The 20868-nt window shown below is 41.2% G+C and overlaps 1 protein-coding gene across 1 annotated transcript; it reads left to right on the top strand.

The window, feature by feature from the left end:
• The first annotated feature begins 3580 nt into the window (after window positions 1-3580).
• On the top strand, window positions 3581-14901 carry aadac (arylacetamide deacetylase). Its single transcript, XM_050068394.1, has 5 exons — window positions 3581-4235; window positions 6233-6461; window positions 7002-7071; window positions 9042-9213; window positions 13187-14901. Exons 1-5 carry the CDS (start codon window positions 4095-4097, stop codon window positions 13811-13813), a joined length of 1239 nt encoding a protein of 412 aa, XP_049924351.1. The 5' UTR covers window positions 3581-4094; the 3' UTR covers window positions 13814-14901.
• The last annotated feature ends 5967 nt before the right edge of the window (window positions 14902-20868 follow it).

Raw genomic sequence — 20868 nt, forward strand, 5'->3', positions numbered from 1 at the left:
GCAAAAAGTTGCATTTGAACACACCACAAAGACTACAGCCAGAATGCCAACTAGCACAGTGGTTCCCAACTGGTCCAGCCACAGGGTCCAGATTTAAACATTTAGCATCATACTTGCGTTTGGACATGTCTTAAGCTAGTTTGCTGTCTCTGTCAAACAGCTGTCCGTTATTCATTCATTCTACAGCAGGAAACGGCTCTTCAAAATAAAATCTATGTGCTGGAAATTCACTGTACCTAAGAATAAAGTGTGTTTCTTACAAAGATATGTTAGCAACTCACATTCATTAAGAATGGACTCGCGACCCACTTTTGGATCGTGACCCACCAGTTGGAAACCACTGAACTAGCATGTACCTTCTGATAGGAATGCATGATAGGAAATAAATCTCCGTACCAGCAGGTGGCGGTAATCATTCAATAAGCTGGTTAGCCAGTTAGCCAAACGACAGCATAATCTGATGTTGAAAGAACAAATGTTATTTATTGTGTGTCAGTGAATGATATCACAAACAATTACGAACAGCTTCTGCTAAAGAGCTCAAATGGCAAAAAAAAAAATATATATTTCCTGATAAAACAAGTTTGCTTCAAAGTCACACCCTCTTTACTTCAGTTGTTTACTTTCCTCACTTCTATTTCCCTTCTTGTGCACTGAGCTGAACTGCCAGTCAAAGGGATTTCACTCACCGATGGGCTCTGCTGTCTCCGACGCCAATTCAACATGCTGAATAGCCTGAAAAAAAGCAGATAAGGTCGGACAGCCGACTGTCAGGGCCTTTACAATGTACTGTAAGGTTTGTGTACCTCTCACTCATAGACTCAAAGCCTGTTTAGATGTTTGGAAACTGAGCTCCTCACATGCATCGCTATTTTGGTGGTTTTACTTATTTTTAAAAAAACATTTTTCCTTATTGCTTAATTTCTTCTCACAAATAAATATGCCAAATTTGAAAATCCCTTAGACTTGATAGATGGTTAAATAAAAATGTCTGACTGCTGGACCTTAATTTCTATATAAGGAAGTTATAGTTTGATGTCTGTGCTGCTATTTTGTGTCACTGTTTGTCTTATGACTAAGAAGTCTGCAGTATGTTAATGTCAAGTAGTCAGTGACTTTAATATTTTGAATATTGACACTATACATACAGTATTTTTCATTTAAATAATCTATCAGCTGTCTGATGGACAAATGAGCTGTTGACTGAGGTTTGATTCTTTGTAATTAAAAAATATATAGAAAATTTAGGACACTATCAGTACCATCAGTCACATGTGGTGTCAAACTAATCACAGTCACACCAACACATGAAGATAATGTTTAATATTTTGAAAGCTCAATAGAGAATGGCGATTTTCTGGTTGTATTTATCTATTGTGAAGACATAACTTAGTAAGAGAATGTATGATATGTCCCTCTCCACAGCCTGCTGGAGCTACAGAGGAGCAGCTGCAGCAGTCGGCTCATCTCACTGCGTTACAGAACGGAGCGTTTCAGGAGATCCTTTGTCTCCACGGCAATGAGACTGTTTAACACCTCCTGAGTCCCGTCAGACACACTTACACATCTTTTTTAATACCACTGTGTTGTTGTTGATGAGGGGAAGTGTGGTTGTTGTTCTTTGTCTTTTATGAGCTGCTGGACAGCAGAATTTCCCTTTGGGGATGAATGAAGCTCTTTCTATTCTCTATTCTAAAATACTTGCAAATGTCAAGCTCATGGGATAGTTTGCACATCTAGTGATTCTCAGTTTATTGAGAAACTGCAAATAAAATACGTCTGGTATTAGTTTGGGTAAGTTAGCAATGCACCCAAACCTATGTCTTGATTATGAATAAATGTTTCTTCCATTCATCTCTGCCTGAACTCAGAATCCTGAGCCTTCAGATGCCTTTCGTAATTCAGCCTCAGCGGGGGCTCTGCAAATTAAAAAGTCACAAAGTTTGCTTTCACCCACATCATCGGCTGTGGACGTCTGGATTGAGTTCTTAATTATAAGAATTTGATGTGCCTCTCCAGATGAGTTAAACTCAAGAATGTGCACGCACAAAGAAATGAAACATGGACAAGCACTCACACTTTAACGCATGAACACACACTCACACACAGATTCACACAGTACTCAAACTCCTTGTTTGAGTCTTCAGACATTTTCACATCTGCTTGAGCTACCCCCATACACAGCAGGGTGCTGGGCGGCCACGTGGCACAGCGCCGCTCAGCATGGCTCTACCTAGATGAAGACAACATCTTCACCCACGCATTCTCTGACACCCGTACTCCCCACTGACAAGACGCAAAGAGTGAAGAGAGCTCCATGAAAGATTTACTAACCAACTGAGGTGGTCTCCCTTAGAAGCTGAGTGGAGGCCTGTGGTTGTACTTGGAAAAGGAGGGAGGGAATTCCAGGGAGAATCCCGGAGCGTCTGAAGTGTAATTTTGTATTCAGAGGAGAGATTTAGTATTCTACTGCTCAACAGTGATCAGTCTCACAGAGGCTTTCACCAAGCCTCTGTCACACCCTGGATCCTGCAGATTGCACCTCAATAGAGTTTGATGGTTGATGGAAGGAGACACTTGCCTGCGTCTTAACACCAGCCAATTTCAAATTCCAACCTGACTGAGAGAAAATTTAAAAGGATCACAACACAGAGGTTAGCACAAAGTCACGTGCAGGCATGTGGTTCAGGTTTCTGAGATGAAGCCTGCAGACAAATATACAACACACACTGTTAAACTAACTCACTTTCACAGCAGAGAACGGCACCCAAAGAGCCTTCACTTTGATCAAGGCTTTGGTTTAAAATCTCTGCATTGTTTCTCCGTGTAAATGCACGAGTGCCTGAAGTTTGCTTTGGAGGTTTTAACCCCCATGTCATATGAGAATACTGCATGCGTATACATTTGTGCTAAGAGGCTTTTCCTTTTGTAAACTCTGATATGGAAGTGGTTTGTCAGTAATTACTGGCCTATGTGATCCCTGTGAGAATGAATTCAGCCTGAAACAATACCAGAGTCTCACCTGCGTAGACCTATTTGAGAGTTTCCCACAGTAATGCCATGTTGTTGTGAGTGCTGTACCTCTTTCATGACGGCATGGGAATGAAACTGACAAACTAAATGAAAATAATATCCTGTACTGGGAGGAAAAACAACTCTGCTGAACTTTTTTAAAACTCCTGCAGCACTAAAACAGTGCCTTGTGCAGGGTGCTTTCAAAACGTGAGTGCATGCGAGAGTCATATTGCTTTGGAAGTCAGTCCTGCCAGGAAATGAGACATCTCATCTGGCTCTGTCACCATTAATATAATTAGGTTAGGCTGCCTTGCAACCATAGCTGCTTAGCTGCACTACAGTCACTTCTTTATGCTGCAGCCCAGGGGTTATGTGCCACAACTTGTTCCTGTTCAGCGGATTTCTCACGTTCTAAGGGGACTTGGATGTACAGAACATACCCGGGAGCCCCAGGCGGATCAGCCACAAGACGGGTATCTCGTGGAGCGCACAGCTGACACTTGTGCGTCAGCTGCAGAAATATGGAGTGACTTCCCCTTAAAGAAAATCACCACAGGCTTAATATTCCTGACCTTTGAGATGCATTTTACGTCAAAACATCGGGAGGGGAAACAAAGCTGGATGCATGCGCCACTGTCGTTTCATGGGCTGTGATTTTTAAGCATCAGTTGCATCGGCACAAAGTTTAGTCGCGCGTCCTGTGTAAGCTGTACACACTCAGGAGGCACCTGAGGAATTTGCGGTGCGGGCCAAGGTGGGACGGTTCTGCCTCGTGAGTACGCAGGGTGCGCGCTCCTGTCTCCATATCACTGACACTTAAAAATTTAATTCTCCGGCTCCACGAGACGGACATGAATTACGGAGCGCGCACGAGCAGCAGCGAAGAAAAGCTCCGAACATGCACGCCGATAACCATCAAATGACACCAAACACGTGGTGTCATATTTAGCTGGTCTGGATCCAAAATTAATTCCGAGCGTAAGCTTTGTGGCGCACCGGAGTGACTTGCTAACAAGCGCAGCTACCAGCCTGTTTGTGTTTGCACCCTGCAGTCAGTTGCTGGGGACGCACGTAGTAAAATGAGGTTTGGAAGCATCATCTTATTCGTCGCTCTCTGCTCTTTTACCGCTTATTATATTTATGAGCCCATTCCCGAGGAGATAGAGGAGAGATGGAAACTCATGCTCATCAACTCTTTCTTCAGAAGTCTCAGCCACCTGGTAAGGAAAACTCTATTCTTGGTTTGCTGATTACTTTGGGAATAAATCCCCTTAGCACAGTGGTTTCTATTTTCAATTTAATGCACGATACCATAATTTAGCCATACATTAAATATCTAAACATGCATCACTGTCTTGCTTTGGTTAGTACTCTCAGAGCACAGGGTGGCAGGTTTATTGCATTTCGCTGATGTGGATATACATGCTTGTTACACCAGATTATGTCAGAAGCTAATCCATGTGTTGTATAGTCCTGCTCACCTGTTCTAATAATAGAGCTTATTAAGGAAACTCAACTCTGTTTATGACCGTTAGACGCCTGTGTTTACTGTAGTCCATTGTGATACAGCTAATATGACTACATATAGCTTTACATTAATACATACATGGCTGTAACATTAATATAAAAATGAGAAGTGCATCTGTTTTGCCTCACCTCTGATACTAAAAGCAAAGCATAGTTAGTCCATTCAGCAGTTAGGAAGGTGTTGCAATAGTTTGAGTAATGCATATGTGTCAAGAAATAGCCTATTTCAGTGAGTGGGAAAAAAGTGCAAGTGCAGGCTGCTGCCTCAGGACATTGTTGTTTATGCTGTAGGGGGAATAGTGTTCATAGTATTTCAGGATGAAACATTATGAAGTGTCATATAAAGTAAGATATTCAGAGTCAAGCACTATATTTCAGCCTAGATTGTTGAATTATAGAGCCAAATGAATGCCCCTCAAGCCTGTACACCTCCATTCATATCAATGATTGATTCCTTGACCATTATTAGTAATTGTAATTATAGGTGTTTTACATTTTAATGAGATGATACACTTGGAGGATGTAGACACTGATAGTAAGTGACAAGTTGAATGCTAAATAGTCGAGTGTATCTTTATGGGATTTTGCTGTTACCTGTTTTATAAGGCACTTCGTAGTTTTAAAGGAATGCTTCACCCTCCAAATGATTATTTGTGTATCACTCATTCACCCCTGTGTTAAAAACATCTGTTTTTCTTGCATGCCTCCACGGTGAACAAAGAATCCAGCGACATCGAATGTTCTTGGTGAATAGAAGTCATTGGGGGCCATGTTTAACAAGAGTAAAACGATATCAAAATGTCTGTTTACAAACTCTCCCACAATTGATGCAGTATAATCCACGTCTCATCTATCCCTTTGTATGCTTAGTTCCCCAAAAACACAACCCTAATCCCTAGAGTACAGTCTTTTGTACTCCTCAAAGCCAGACTCCATTAACAAAAGCAAGGATTTTACCTCTTGAACTTGAGCCTCGATTGGTAGTTTGTGTTATTGTGTGAATTTGGTGAATCTGACCATCACACAATAACACAGACCAATTAACTTTTGGGTTCTTCGTTCATGTCAGAAAAGGTTTTCGTCATGATCTCAGCATAAAACTGGGTTCTTAAATCATATACAAATGGTCGTTATGGGGTGAAGTATTCCTTTAATTCAGCAAATGCCCAGTTTTGCTTTTGAAACCAACAGAGACAGAGTGCTTTAGTGTCTTTTTTTTGGACTGATATGAGTGCGCAATTATATGTAGGGTTTGGAGTGGATCCTCTTTGATGAGTGTGTTGTGTTCACAGTAGAAGAGCATCAGCTGATAAGCCTCATGCGAGCTACTGACTGCCCGCTTCATCAGACATAATGGTGTACGAGTCATGCTTTTACAATGTGTCATTTAGTTGCAACTTCTCAAAACAAATAACTATAGGGGGCTGTAACATTCACATGACTGTAGTCTCCCTCCCACCTGGTAATATGGCCATCGGCCACATAGTTTAGCATCTTAACGGTCACTGTTTTGAATATTATGAGCTTCGGTCAAGGATGTTGTTTACATAGGATAAACTGCCTGCAGTAGCTTCACTGTATGTATAAGATGTACTGTAATAACTAATAGCTCAGGTTTGATGAACGATGATGTATTCTGTAATGTGTCTGTCTCTGCATCTCATGCCTGTCTCGCTGCTTCCCATTCCAGGCAGACTTCAGTGAATTACTGGGGCTGAAAGACTACATGGGGGTGATGTACTTCATTACTCTGGCTGAAAAGGTAGTGCCTGTGTCTGACGAGCATGTCAAGGTGACAGAGGAGAAATTTGATGGAGTGGAGGTGGTGCTGTACCAGCCAAAGCAGAGGGGCGGTGACATTGAGCTCAGGAGGGCTGTCATATACCTGCACGGTGGAGGATGGTGTCTGGGTAGTTCCAGTAAGTTGATCGGCTGGATGGATGGTAGGACAGAAGGGCGAATGGATAATACATATTCTGGTGATGTGTTCATCACACAATATATGTATGTTATTGAGATAGTACTCTGAAATTGATGTGACAAATGGCTTTACAGCTTTATATAGACTCCTTGTGACAACTATTAGGACAGAATCATAAATAATGAGCCAACTATCAAGCCACAGAGCTTTCCCAGTTTCCTGAGGAAATAACACACCGTCTGCTAGAGCGGTGGGAACCTCAGAGGGTGGTTACTGTGCTAATCCAAAATGTAAAGACGTGACATGCAGTTTGACACATCTCATGCTGTTCCTGCAATCTGCTGAACGGTTGTAACAATTACAGAAACATGGATCATGCCAGGAAGTAGTGTTAGACTAGATGTCAGGCCGATCTCTGTTACTGCAATGTTATCTTCATGGAAGGTGACATGGCATATCAGGAGTCGCTGGATATCAATAATTAAGGTGGGTTGCTTTAGAGTCTCTGTTCTGATGTGTGTTTTCTCTGTCCATGCAGTGATGAGTCCATATGATCTCCTGGCCAGAAAAATTGTCACCGAGCTAGATGCAGTGGTTCTTTCTGTAGAGTAAGTATTTTGTATTTTTTATAGTCAGTTCTATGGAGCTGCTGTAATACACTGCACAAACTGCTGTTTTATTTGTATTATTCATAGTTAAGTCCTACTGTTACCCCAGCTCTTCCTCTCTGTGCCTGTCCTCCCTCATTAGTCACAAGCTAGATGGAAGTGAGGATGCAGTAGAGTGCAGCTAAAAGGTTTTCATTTGGGTCTCGTCCTGCCTCCCCCTGTCACAGCTACACTCATTGTTGTTCTTTGGCACGTCCGGCACCAACTCTGCCTCTCAGTACTGTAGCTTTCTTTTGCCAAGACTCTGTCTCTACCCTCTAATTCATTACTCAACATTTTTCAGCTTTATTAAATCAGCACTGAGATGAAACACCGTACTTAGTCATCATACTTTCTTTCTGTGCTTATAACGTGGTTGTGCTTGTTGACAGTATTTGGCAGTGGGAGGCACAGTGGACCCATGTATTGCTGTTTGGTGTGTGGGGGTATTTGTCTTATCTGCCTCATTCGAATTCCTGTCTGCAATTTGTGAAGGCTTCAATGAGTAATTCCAGCGTTTCACAATCTCAGTCAGTTATGTGTAACCTTTGGCTGACAGACTGAATCCCAAAACAATTCAGGACAGTGCCAATGTATGTAATTAACGTTATATCAGTAATGTAGGTGTACACTTAGAGTCAACAAACTTCTAAGGTATTTATTTGAAACAGCCAGGGTGTTAGCATGTTCATGAGCGGTAACGCCCAGACGCACCAAACTGACATCAAAGAACTCATGGCAATGGAGGCCAACTGTTGCATTGTGTCACGTTGTCTGTGCCTCTGCCAAAAGTGCATGTGAACACACCGCAAAGGCTACAGCCAACAACCAACTAGCACAACTAGTTCTGCAACTGTGTTAGAGGAAATAACTCTCCAGCAGGCAGCAGTAGACTGTATTCGTCACTAAAAAAGGGAAACCGGAAGACCGCCAGGATGCATTCAAGTTGGCCAGTTAGGACATTAACAACACAACCCAATGATGAAAAAACAAAATTAAAAGCTTAGTGGCCGTCTCCGACTCCAATTCAGCTTCCTGAATTTGCAGATAAACAGACGAAAAAAGACGTCTAGTGCAAAAGGTGGAATACAGCACAAAACCTAGGGCGAAAGTTGCTCGACATGACCCAGCATTGACCAACGACCTGCCGTTGGCTTGGTTGGTCAGGGCCCTTGAATGCATGTGGTTGTAGTCCATTGTCATATAGTTAATGTGACTCTTTATAGATCAAAAACAGAGTTGTAACGTTAGTATAACAACGAGAAGTGGCACAAGACGATCCATACATTAAAAAAATTTGGCAATTTAATCAATTGTTTTTTTGTATTTAACATTACAAAACATTGCTTACATGCAACATTTATCAGTGTAATTTGATCCAGGTTTATATTTCCAGGTGATGCTTTTCATAAAAAGTTACTAGTCCTTGTTTTACCACCCCTATTTAATTTTGTACCCATACCAGAAGATATAGTTGTATGAAGAGATGGTTTTAATAGAACTGTAAATCTGGCGAATTTACACCAAACTGATTATGAAAAATTGTCATTTGTGCAATTTCACTTAAGTTTTTTAAGGTTAGCCTTTGCAGAGGTTGCAGAATAAGTAGATAATAGATATGGTAGCCTATTGTAACAATTACCCCAGATTTCATAATTTAAAGCCTAATTTTTGTTATTTTATTTTGTCATACACTTATTTTTTCTCTACAAGCATGGCAAAATGAAATTAGAAAGCTGATCTGCTTTTGAATGTGTTTACAAACTTATTTAGGAAAAACTATGTTAAATTTGCCCTTAACCCAATGATCTGGTTATCCCTTACAAATGTCATCATGTTTTCATGGCTCAAAATGTTGTCTGTGCACATGGCCTTCAGAGTTCATGTTTATTTATGCTCTAGCTTTAATCTGCACCTTTCTGCTTTTTCAGGTACCGACTTGCCCCTGCTCACCACTTCCCTGTGCCATATGAGGACGTATACCATGTGGTCAAACACTTCCTCCAGAAGGGGGTGCTGGCCCAGTACTCTGTGGACCCAGGACGCATTGCTGTGTCGGGGGATAGTGCTGGGGGGAATCTGGCAGCTGCTGTCTCCCAGCAGGTATTTTTTTCTTTCTAGTGTTAGTTCTGTAGAAGTGTATGAAGAGGTAAGGCAAGGTTAACGAGCCAGTTTATGATACCTAGTATTGTATTACCCTGAACCAAAATAACCGCTGGGTCTGAGGTGACCAACATACTATTGCATAGCCTGTCATACACAGGTGTGACTTTGTCTGACAGATCTCAACTATTCAGCAGGTAATTACATTCATTTTAAACAAATTTCCTCAATGCAAATTCACTTTTGATAAATAGTACACTTTTTAAATTGTTTATACTGTATGAATACCATAACATAACACTCAGGGAACTGGTCATTCCAAATTGTAGTAGCAGAAAAAGAAATAAAGAAAAATACATAATTTAAAAAAATGCGGGTCCAATTGTTCTTTCAGGAGAAAGGTTTCAGGAAGAAAACAATAAATATTCATATTCCCATTGGGCATAAAAATGTCACTGAAATACTGATTAATGCCTGGTACACACTACACGATATCAGCCTGATTCTAGCCCGACGCAACGACGTGCAGTGTCGGCATGGATCGTGAACGAGTGTCGTACACAATAATCCATCGTTTCATCTCGTGTAGTGTGTCAGAGTAGACAACAACCGAGGCCACATCTAGGACACCTCACGACATTCCAACAGAAAGTCTAGCATGTTTGATTTTCTTTTTGTCGTTCACAACTGCTCCTGTCGCAGCCATCACTTTGACCAATAGGAACACAGAACGACCTGCTGCCGTAGACAACTGTATGACAACAGCACCCCAGCCTTTTTGATATTTCTTCTAGGGATGTTACCACACAGAGTAAAAAGGGAAAAATGATGGCATGAAACAGCAGAGGCACTTTGTCAACCAGGTGAGTACTGCCATTAGCATCAAGCTAGCAAACAATGTTACTTCTTTATAATGGAGACGGACATAAAATTAAACAATTAAAAAATAGTGGCTTTTACTCACCACAACTGCAGAGGCTACCAGCTTCATTTGAAACAGACTACATACTACACATTACTTTTTATCCGCTCCCGTTTGCCTTGATAAAGCTAATGCATCGTGCCATCATTTCAAACTCAACACTTCCTGTACCTGTTTCAGATTAAAAGCCTTTTATGACTTCAGTTGAGAGAATCCCTTCATTTTCTAAAAAGGCTTTTATTGTGAAACATTTGCAGGAACTTGTTGTGGAGGAATCAGTGACTTGCATGTTAGTGTACAGTACTTCAGATGTAGCTCCTGCCATCTGCTGGCACATGAACAAACACAGTGACTGAAATAATTGTAAAAGTAAAAAAAATAAACATAGGACAAGAATAACCCGATGACATCACGAAAGACGACCGGGGATGATTGATGTGGACCATTGTGTGGTCTGTCATGTCTGTCGGTCAAGTCACTGCACGATTTCATGACTCCACAATCGCATAATGTGACATAGTGTCTGTCAGAACAGACAGAAATGTCGTGTAGTGTGAACCAGGCATTAGGGGGACTTGGATTTCATCACACAAGATCTATGGAAGCTCATAAAATAGAAATGAAATAGGCTCTACAACTTCAGCAGTGCAAGTGGCAACAGGTTCCTGAACAGACAAAATGAGGGCACAGAGAATAACCCTCCTCAAGGTGAGGAGTTTAGCTGTCTTAAGAAAATCTCTTAGGAATTTACTTTTGTCTCTCTGATACTATGCCCTTAGCTTCAGTTTCACACACAGTACAAATACTTGGAATGACAAGACTGTGTTTTGTTTTATCCAAGTATAATGACAATAACGTTGAGATGAAATCACTGCTTGTATCACAATGATTTCGCATCCATGCACACTAATGTTTGCATGTATGCACTGTACTAGGATGAGCCAGTTCAGCACCAAGGGAGGTGGCACTATAAAGATAGCACTCTCCCAACTCTTCCAATACGTTTCTCTAGCAACTGTGACATTATCCTAAAGAGCCAACAATGGCTTTACAGGACTCGGCATGACCTTCCTTTTCATGCTTATGTATGATCATCATATTGGCCCTGCACCAGGCGCCTGTTGCTGCTGGCATGGAAGACCAATGCCAGCTAAGGTCAGGATGAAGTACTCTGCTTCCTGTACCTCAGCAACTATCGAGAATCATAATGGGAAACAGCAGTAACAGGACACAGGAGGCAAATAAGAGGGAGAACACCAGAAATGCACGAGTCATCCTATGCTGGTCGAAGGCCTGCACTAGGCATATCATTCTGTGTATATTAGAGGCTGATAGACTCATAAAAAATGGTCAACTGGGGCAATTGATTTGTCACCACAGAACTGCAAAATGTCTACATTCATATTTTATGTTCCCAGATACAAGAATTTCCCTTTGTTTTGATTTTCAAGAACTGACTTTAAAGTACAAAAGGTACTAAGACTACTGCAGCAATGGGGAAGGAATGTGTAAAGCTGTTTGATGCCTCTGCAGGCTGCACATAAGCCAATGTAAATGGGTATCATTCTGACATGTTTGTGGGTGATTTTCTATACTTGTATGGACTCAGGGTATAACATTTGTGTCCACTAGGAAGCAATGTTAGGTTTAGAAGACCATAGTACAAAGAACATATAGCAGAAATCAGAAAACAATTTCACCCTAGTGACACTGTGAACAAACCACTATGCTGTGAAAGTATTTGGAGGTATCAGCGTACAGTATGGACAATGACAAGTACAAGCTGTATGCTCTACAAGATCACTCAGAAATACACAGAAACTTGCGACCAAAGAAAAAGAAAATTTCCCAACAGGATGTTGGATCAGTCACTTGTGTATTGTGCCAAGTCCACAATGTGCCCAGCTGCGAGCCTCATTGTCCCATGATTACCAATAAAAAGCCTTGCAAGGCCTGCATAGATTTGTAAAGGCGTTTATGTGCAACTCTGCAGAAGCATAATTCCAACTTTAGTCTCCCTAGACAACCTTAAACTGATGGCCCATTGTGGATGATGGGCCTTGTTGCACACAGTCCAGTTAACACAGCACCTGACACTGTAGGGGGTTGGAATCAACTCAAAGAAAAGCACCACAATCTAGGCAACAGGTGCACTACCTCTGTGGCCTTGAACATCACTATTTGAGGCCTCTGGTGTTGCTCCATGACGAGTAGGGGTTTCCATTTAGTGCTTCACCTTCCAGGCTCACAAGATTCTAGATCAGGCATCATGTCCCTGGGCACTCTAATTAGAAGATGTTTGGCAACAACACTGACATCATGAGTCGGACATCAGGCTGGTAAAAAGGAACCTGTTTGCATAATTCATCCCCTGGTTCACATTGTCATTAGGATGAGCCCATGATCTACCCTCATGGGACATGGCTGTCTCCCAAAAAAAGGTGCTGTTCTCAGGCAGGTATGTAAAGCGGCACTGCTCAGCGACTCAGTGCTAACCTACCTGCAGCATCTGGCGCAGCCGAGCACGATGCATTCGACTACAAGTAGATCGAGGCATTGAACATATCTTGTTTCACCATGGTAGTGGAGTGGCAATATTCCAGAAAGATAGGTTCAGTTGCCTTTATATTAATATATTTTATTCTCTCACAACACTTTCATACCTGAATACAGGTTACATTCTTACCTTGCTGATATGTTTTAAGGATTTCCTAAATGATCCTCGTTGTATAAATGACCCTACAATCAGAAAAGATACTTAAGATTTTTTGGCATACGGTTGAGCAAGTTACGTTTTAGAGGACAGTTGTACTGTCACACCAATCCAGTTCTCATCCATGAGTTGAGAGCTTTCAACAGCTCAGAAACAGCTCAGTAAAAACATATGATCACTGAGTGTGACACAATTCTTCCTGTAAACAAACAAATCTAGTTCATGTGATCAGATGATGCTGTTTTACAAAATTCTCAGCACATGTTTCTTTAGATTGAGTAATACTTATTTTAATTTTCTTTGAATACATGCCTGTCTCTCTCTGTCTCTCTTCACAGCTGCAAAAAGAGCCTGGACAGCAGGTTCAGTTGAAGGCCCAGGCACTCATCTACCCCGTGCTGCAGGCTCTGGATCTCAACACGCCTTCCTATCAGCAGAATCAGGACATGCCCATTCTGCCGCGCACCCTCATGGTGCGTTTCTGGAGTGAGTACTTCACCAGCGACAAGGCCCTTTTCAGAGCCATGATGGCCAACACCCACAACAACCCTGAGTCTTCCAGCCTGCTGAAGTTTGTCAACTGGAGCGCCTTTCTGCCTGAAACATATCACAGAAAATATAATTATAGTGCTCCTGCTGTGGTGCAAGGAGTCGGAGGGGAGGCAGTTGGGAAGGATGGACCATCTCGATCTATTGCTGACCCGAGGGCATCACCCCTCCTGGTTCCAGACACTGCCTTACGCTCTCTGCCCAAGGCTTACATTCTGACATGTGAGTATGATGTTCTCCGAGATGATGGGATCATGTATGTCACACGGCTCCGTGCTGCCGGTGTCGAGGTGACGCATGAACACTATGACAAAGGATTTCATGGAGGGCTGATGTTCACCGTGTGGCCAACTGACTTCCTCATTGCACATCGCATGACAGACAACTTTATTAAATGGCTCAAGGAAAACTTGTAAAAAGAGAAAAAAAAAAACTCTTGACTATCAGTCTTAATTCCATTTTTTTTTCCACACAATGCACCAGTGTTGGTTAGGTGCAATTTGTTCCTGTCTGGCATTCAGCTTTTGTTGTTCTATTCTTTTTCTTTGGTTATGCAATGTTTCTGAAAATATGTTAAGAAATCAATCAACGTCTGTTTTTCCACTCGTGGGTTGTACCACATTAGATACCAGTAGGAAAGGATTTTTGAAATAATAGTTCTCATTTGTTCAAATAAGATGGTTTGAGTAAAACACAATAGATATGACATCTTTCAAGAACAATAGTAGTACTGTGTTCATTGTCCAACGAACACACTATTATGCAGGGAGATTTTTCGGGGAAAAACAAACGGTGGAAAAATTACAAAATTTGTTGTGTTATGTAAGGTTAGATGTGTATGTTTTTTTCTGGTTAGCTTGCCTTTTGTGGTACTACTGATTCTTGTTTCCCATCACAGGACCTTCAACCTGTTCCATTATCCATTGCATCAGAATCAATACTGTTAACGCATGCCAAAAAATAAATCTGAGCTATCCCATTTGGAGTTTCAAGGATCCAGTATAGGTACTAGCAAAGGAGGAAAGGATTTTCACAACATGAAAAATGATATGCAGATCAGCCAAAGTGAACACTGAATGTAGCCTATACTGACACCTGATGATTGCTTTGTCTGTTTGCAAAACTGTAACCCCTGTGTAGTGGTTTCTGACAGCGCATCAATGACTGGCAAGTGGTTTTCTGTTAAACACAGTTGCTTGCAACAGGAAAACAATTAGCCCTTATATGTGTAACCCATACACGTGGCACAAAGGGAGATGTTTGCTGATATAATATATATGATATTTCCTTCAAGTGATTTAAAGGAATAGTTTGTAAGATTTAGGGGAATTTAGTGACATGTAATGGTGCAGATTACAGACTGCAGCCAGCTGAAACTTCTACCAGTTCCTTCAGTGTTCATTGTTCAGGAGGTTTTCACTGGGAGCTGAAATATCTGCAGAGGTCTCCTCCACTCCCAAACAAATGGACCAGGTGATTTAAACCAGTAAAAACGCTTAATAAAGCAGTTAATGTTAAAAAAAAAAATCTGTATTCTTTTCAATGCTGCTCATCACAGAGGGGCTGCTAACTACAGTGGCCGACGTGAAAATGCCAATGGCTCTATCTAGAGCCAGTGTTTGGTTTGTCTGTTCTGGGCTGCTGTAGAATCATGGCAGTGCAACATGGTGATCTCCATGGAGGAGGACTAGCTGATATAAATGGCTCAGTCTGAGGTAACGAAAACACAATGATTCTTATTTTCAGGTGATTATACACCAAAAAAACATATATATTAAATTAAATTCCATATCTGCCAATATATCCCCTGAAATCCTACACACTGGGCCTTTAAATTGCTGAGTGAATGGTGTCTTCATCAGCACAACATGTTAGTCTAATTTCCACATAGTTTCAGAAGTATAACAAAGATTTTAAGTCTTGTTTGCTTTGTAAGGCTGTACATCAGGGCAACACACAATTAAAGTTCATTAGTCACATTCCATACTGAATAACAATTTGCATACCTCCACTCTTCAGACCATGTATACACAACTTTTTGTGTTTAAGCTTAGCTAGTGTGATATAGCAATATGGCAACGAGAGGAATAATGTCAAGCTTGGGCAACATTTTATTTTGCCTCCTAATATTTATATCACATGTCTCAAGCGAGCTCCCTATAATAAGATTTATAGGTCTGTATGTGTGTGTGTGTGTGTGTGTGTGTGTGTGTAAGCGCACTACGGCCTTCTTTGTTCAAGCATGATTTTATTGCAGTGTAAGTAAACAGCTTTACACATGTAAACATCATACTGGAATAAGAATAATGTTCATTAAGTCATAAATGTGAACTTCTACACGTTAATAATGAATAACCCAGTAGAGAATATAGACCTGCCTTTGTGTAGTGGATATACTGCATAGGCAATGACACAGAGGTTGCTTTGTTAGAGGAAGTTGCCAGTGCAAGACCAGCTACCAGTTTGTATGCCCATTTGTGTTTCTGCTTGTCAAGGTATGACTTCAGTTTATTTCAAGGCAGTTGAATCGAACGCAACTGGACTTGGTTTTGTCTTAGAAGACGTTTCACCTCTTATCCAAGAGGCTTCATCAGTTCATGCTTGTCTGACTAGGCTGAAACTAGTCTGACAAACTGGTGTGGAAGCACCCAGGTATTTAACCTCTGGGGAGGTCTTCACAAGGCCAATGATGTCACTGGTTCGTTAGTGCTCCAATGGTGTGTCAACGACAGTCGTTGAAACTCCTGCTGCAACGGTTGTCACTGGAGTCGTTAGAGTCACATGAGGCCATTTGTGAACGACCGTTGTTTTTAGAGGTTAAGTTGTTAAGCCTCCTGGGCAAGGATGAAAGGACAGTTTATTAATCCTCAGTTGACTTTTAGTCCTTGAACCTCTGCTCTAATAGCATTCTGAGGAAACGTGGTTGCTTGTTTTCCCCTGAGGCCCAACAATCATATGAGGTGGCTTGAAACCATTCACTTGTCTCTCCCTCTTATCTCCTTTATCTTTCTGTCTAAGGGCAACATCACCCTGTGACTTCTCAGCACATGGAATGGCTATCTAATAGATAACAGGGCGGTAAAGGTTACCAAAAAAAAAAAATCCCTCATAAGAATGTCTCTGTTATTCAATGTCTCACTGCTCTTTAAGGTTAAGTGTTTAAAAAGAGACACAGCTGATTAACAAAACACCAAAAAGTCACCATTTTTAGGCATGCCATGATTTGAGTTTTTTTTTTCTTGCTTTTGCAAAGAAGATACACTATCATATAAAGTATGTGACTTTTAATCAAGTGTCTGTTTGTGACAGAAACGTGGCTGGTTTGCTTAAGCACTGCTACATTCTCCATTGTAAATATGACTATTTCTATTCCCTCTTGGAGAACTTTGCATCATTTTTAATTTTAATGTTATCTGTCAATAAATTAACTTGACCTGTAACTACGGATCAGTTGTACTTGTGTGTGTGCAATCATAAACCGTGTAAAGACAGAAACACGAGAGAAAGACATATTAGAAAAGAGGACCATCAGTGTAGTGGTGCCCCGAGGAGGCACCGATACAATTGCTGGCTTCTACAGGGACAACCAGTCTCACCGCCCCTGGAATTAAAGCATTTCTGCCCCAGTCGCATTTTTGCTTGTATAACCCAGCTCCCGTAGCAGCTCTTTTGCTCTCGAGTTTAACGACTCACAATCCCGTCAACAATCCTGGCCCTTAGCATGAGAAATCAACTTTAATTTATGGTTGTCCACACATTATTTTAAGCTAATGCATAGGTGGAGAAAGTACAGATTTTTCGGTAAAGGTAGTAGTAAGTTAGTTTAAAGTAGTAGTAGCTTAAGGCATCCATTGGTACCAACCATGTCAGCATAGCTTATGGGGTCCCTTGAACTCCCACTTCAAGATATCTGAGTGATAATGGGTTCTATGGGTACCCACAAGTCTCCCTTCAACTTGAGAATGTTGCCCCCAATAAAAAATTTTATCCCTACAATCAATTAATCAATATACTCTTCCAAATAAAGCTGTATACTTGTCATTTTAAGGGAGGGAACAACCAGCATATATGAAGAAAAATGAGAAGCCTAACATGTGTGGATACATAACAACAGGATTGTACCAGTATTACTTTATGCACATCAGATAATTAAAGCCAGTGTGTAGGAATTCCTCCCATCTAACTTTGAAATCGTATATTGCATTCAAACGAATAGCGCACTCTAGCGCCTCACTGTTTCAAACGTGTATTGCAACAACGGTGGCCACTGTGTACCAAATGTTAAGATTGATGAAACCATGTCATCCGATACTTCATGGAGTATTTATTCAGGCTCCTACACAGACACACACGAGTTGACAAACCCCCTCCTCACCATGCTGGCTGTGTTTACAACATAGGACTGTTGGGGCGGGTGTAAATCAAAATAAACCAATCACGTCTTGTCTTTTGACAACTGACAAGTGGCTCCACCTCACACACCTCATCCCTCTCCTCGGATCACTGCTGGCCTGTGATTGCATTACTTTTCTCCTTCAGCAGCTCTTTCCACCTGGGAAAGGCTACTCCGATGTTGACCCTCGTTTTTTGAATTCGCTGGTCACGTTGCCTTTTTGATTCCCTCTTGCTCTTTCTTAGCGACGAGGATTCCGTCTCCCGTGATGCTGCATATGCATGATCCTGCATTATGCTCAAAGAGTGGGACTTTGATATGCTGCAGTAGTGCAGGGGTAGTAGCAAAGCGCCTCTTGCTCCTTCAGCTTCTCAGTAAAGCAGCGTTGGCCTGGCTCTCAATGAAAACGTCGAAGGTGGGGCTATTCATTATTAGTGCTATATGTCCCTTGCTGGCAGATGTATTTTCAAGATGGCGAAACGTTGCGGAACCCCACCAAATTGCTTATCGCCCAATGTACAAACAAATCCGAAATTCTCCTTCTACGAGAATAAGTCAGCTTATTGGTGGAGGTAATAATACACCAATGATGATATATTCATGAATGCAGACATCGATTTTTGTCAATAAACAACTGAAAAAGCTACAAAATGTCCCTTTAAAAACATTAACTATAAAATAAGAAACCAAAGTATACTAGTATGCGATTCCTTAACTCTATACTGACATAGTTTTAAACTAGCCAATATACCCCAACAGCATAATAGCATTTCTTATGCAGTTATGGGTTTTGGTTTTGGTGTGCCACCCCAAGATTTTAAGTGACCCCATCTGGCCACCCCTATAGAAAATTTTTAGGAGCACCACTGCAGAGGTGTCCTGTCATGTAGAGGATTTTGACAAATATTTCACATAGTCAAAGTCAACAGGATGATGTGGTCATAAACTATTCTGTTTAAGCTGACTCAGACTAACAAATCCACTTGGCGCCACTTTAGGCGGAGCAGTTAAGGTTGGATCTGTTAAGAGTTCATAAAGCTGAGGGAGAGTACAGTTAATCTGCAAACATACTGTGGATTGTGTCCAACAAATCTACCACAAACACACCTACACATGTTCTATCCAAGAGGTTGGACCAGAAAAGCAGCTTTTTTTTCCTCTTCTGGATAGCAAAGAGGCTGATGCATGAGTGCGAACAAACCATGTTTACAAAAGGATGATTCAAATAGTTCAACCTCGTTCATCAGGACATGTTAAACAAAACACTGCATGCCACTTGGGCATAGAGTCGACTATTTATGTGCTACACTATGCTGGTCATATTGCTCTGTATGCTGACCTTGTGTGTAGGTCTGCATGCTCGTACTTTATGAGTGTATGCAGTTATTTATCCCTCTGTACATCGACAGTTAGGACTGTTCCCAAATTCCTTCTCTGCTATGGAGGGCTAATAACAACAACGTGAAATGGATTATGGCAGACGATTCCTGGAAACTGTTAATAATGCATAGTGGTTTTGCAGGGATTATACATACATACAGTAGAGAAAGAGCACAAATACTTACTCTGTTCACACACAGGAATGTGAGTAAGTATCAGTAAGCACGCACATACTGCTAATGAAAACATGCACTTAGTGTAACATGATTTTCCCTCAGGTTTGGTGTAACATAAGGCTTGAAATTAAATCACATAATTTTCAAAGGTTAAATATTAAACAATCTGAAGACAAGGCCAGTCAAGGTAGATTTATTTTCTTCTTATGAGTCCCATTTAAAACTGCATCACTACAACATTATCACTGCTTAGAATAAGTGCTTGACCTTAACGTTAACATACAACAAGCTACCTACAAACCTGTATAAAGACCAAGTGCCCTGTGTTTCCCCTGTTGCCTCAGTAGCCACAGTTGACTGAACTGCAATGTTGAATTATCTTTCCAAAAAACGTCACATTAGGATGTCACATTATAGAGATTTAGGTTTTGTTTTTATCCTCACATGAACTTTTCTGCTCCTTTTTCTCATTGGCTCTATTTCAATTCATCTCCTCCGGCGTTTATTATGAAACTTGAAACACACGCACAGAACGCAGCCCGGTATTTCACTTTTTTTTCCCTTTCCTTTGCTCATTCCAGGAAAGACGCCAATGTAAATGCAATGAGGGATCAAGTACAGTGTGATAAGTCATGGCTGAGAGAAAGCACCTGACTCTGTCTAATGTATTAAAGCCCTATGAAGTTAAGGGTGTTTTCACATATAATCCTTTACAAACAAACCAAACTCAGTCCTGGGACCAGAACGTGGACCAGCAGAAAAGGGACTCAGTTCTTTTGCATTCACACTGTCAATTCATTTGAAAGAGGACACAGTTTTCTTTCTGGTTAACACATCAGCTGTAATGGGGCCTCAGTCCTCTTTCGGTTTACACTGTAATTCCTCTAATGGTCAGAACTTTGCTGCTTTGAGCATTGATATTTAAATCACTTTGATGGGCCCTGCAGTGCGAACCAAATAAAGACCCTAGCTTTCATATGAACTGAAAATTGGAAGAAAACTTTGCTGTGTTTTGCAAATGGTTGCCCTTTGATGTGTTCGTTATTCCATATCTGGACAAGTGCAGTACTTTCTTGGCAAAGGGCACAGCGAACCTGGAGTGCTTTCTGTTCACAATGCACAAACCGCAATGCAGACTTGAAGGGAAGTTTGTATGAGAGAGGTTTGAGTACTTTTTGAGTGTTCACATAGGCACAGAAAAATGTTGAGTCATCGCTCTGAGTCCACTTGAAGGACTCTCGCGCTTGGTCCTTTTTCAGCCGGACACTTGAAAAAACAGACAAAACCACACTGGCCTGTAACGCTTGCAAGGACGCAGGACAAGGAAGACACGGAAGATACCTCATGTCACCAGATGTGGAATGTAGAACACATCAAACAGCAACAGTCTACAGCACACACAAACACTAAGCTTTTCCTCCAATATTAAAGGAGCTATATGTAAGAAATCTAAAGCAAATAGTCATAAAATCCTCCTAATATGTCACAGAGACTAAGGAATAATGTTCATATAACATACTGA

This window comes from Epinephelus moara, chromosome 2 (genome assembly GCF_006386435.1).
Source record: "Epinephelus moara isolate mb chromosome 2, YSFRI_EMoa_1.0, whole genome shotgun sequence".
Lineage (NCBI taxonomy): Eukaryota > Metazoa > Chordata > Actinopteri > Perciformes > Serranidae > Epinephelus > Epinephelus moara.

Coding starts and splice junctions, on each gene's coding strand:
- aadac (XM_050068394.1), top strand. CDS start 4,095: ATGAGGTTTGGAAGCATCATCTTATTCGTCGCTCTCTGCTCTTTTACC. Junction 6,462..7,001: donor ATGGTGTCTGGGTAGTTCCA/GTAAGTTGATCG, acceptor CTGTCCATGCAG/TGATGAGTCCATATGATCTC. Junction 7,072..9,041: donor GCAGTGGTTCTTTCTGTAGA/GTAAGTATTTTG, acceptor CTGCTTTTTCAG/GTACCGACTTGCCCCTGCTC.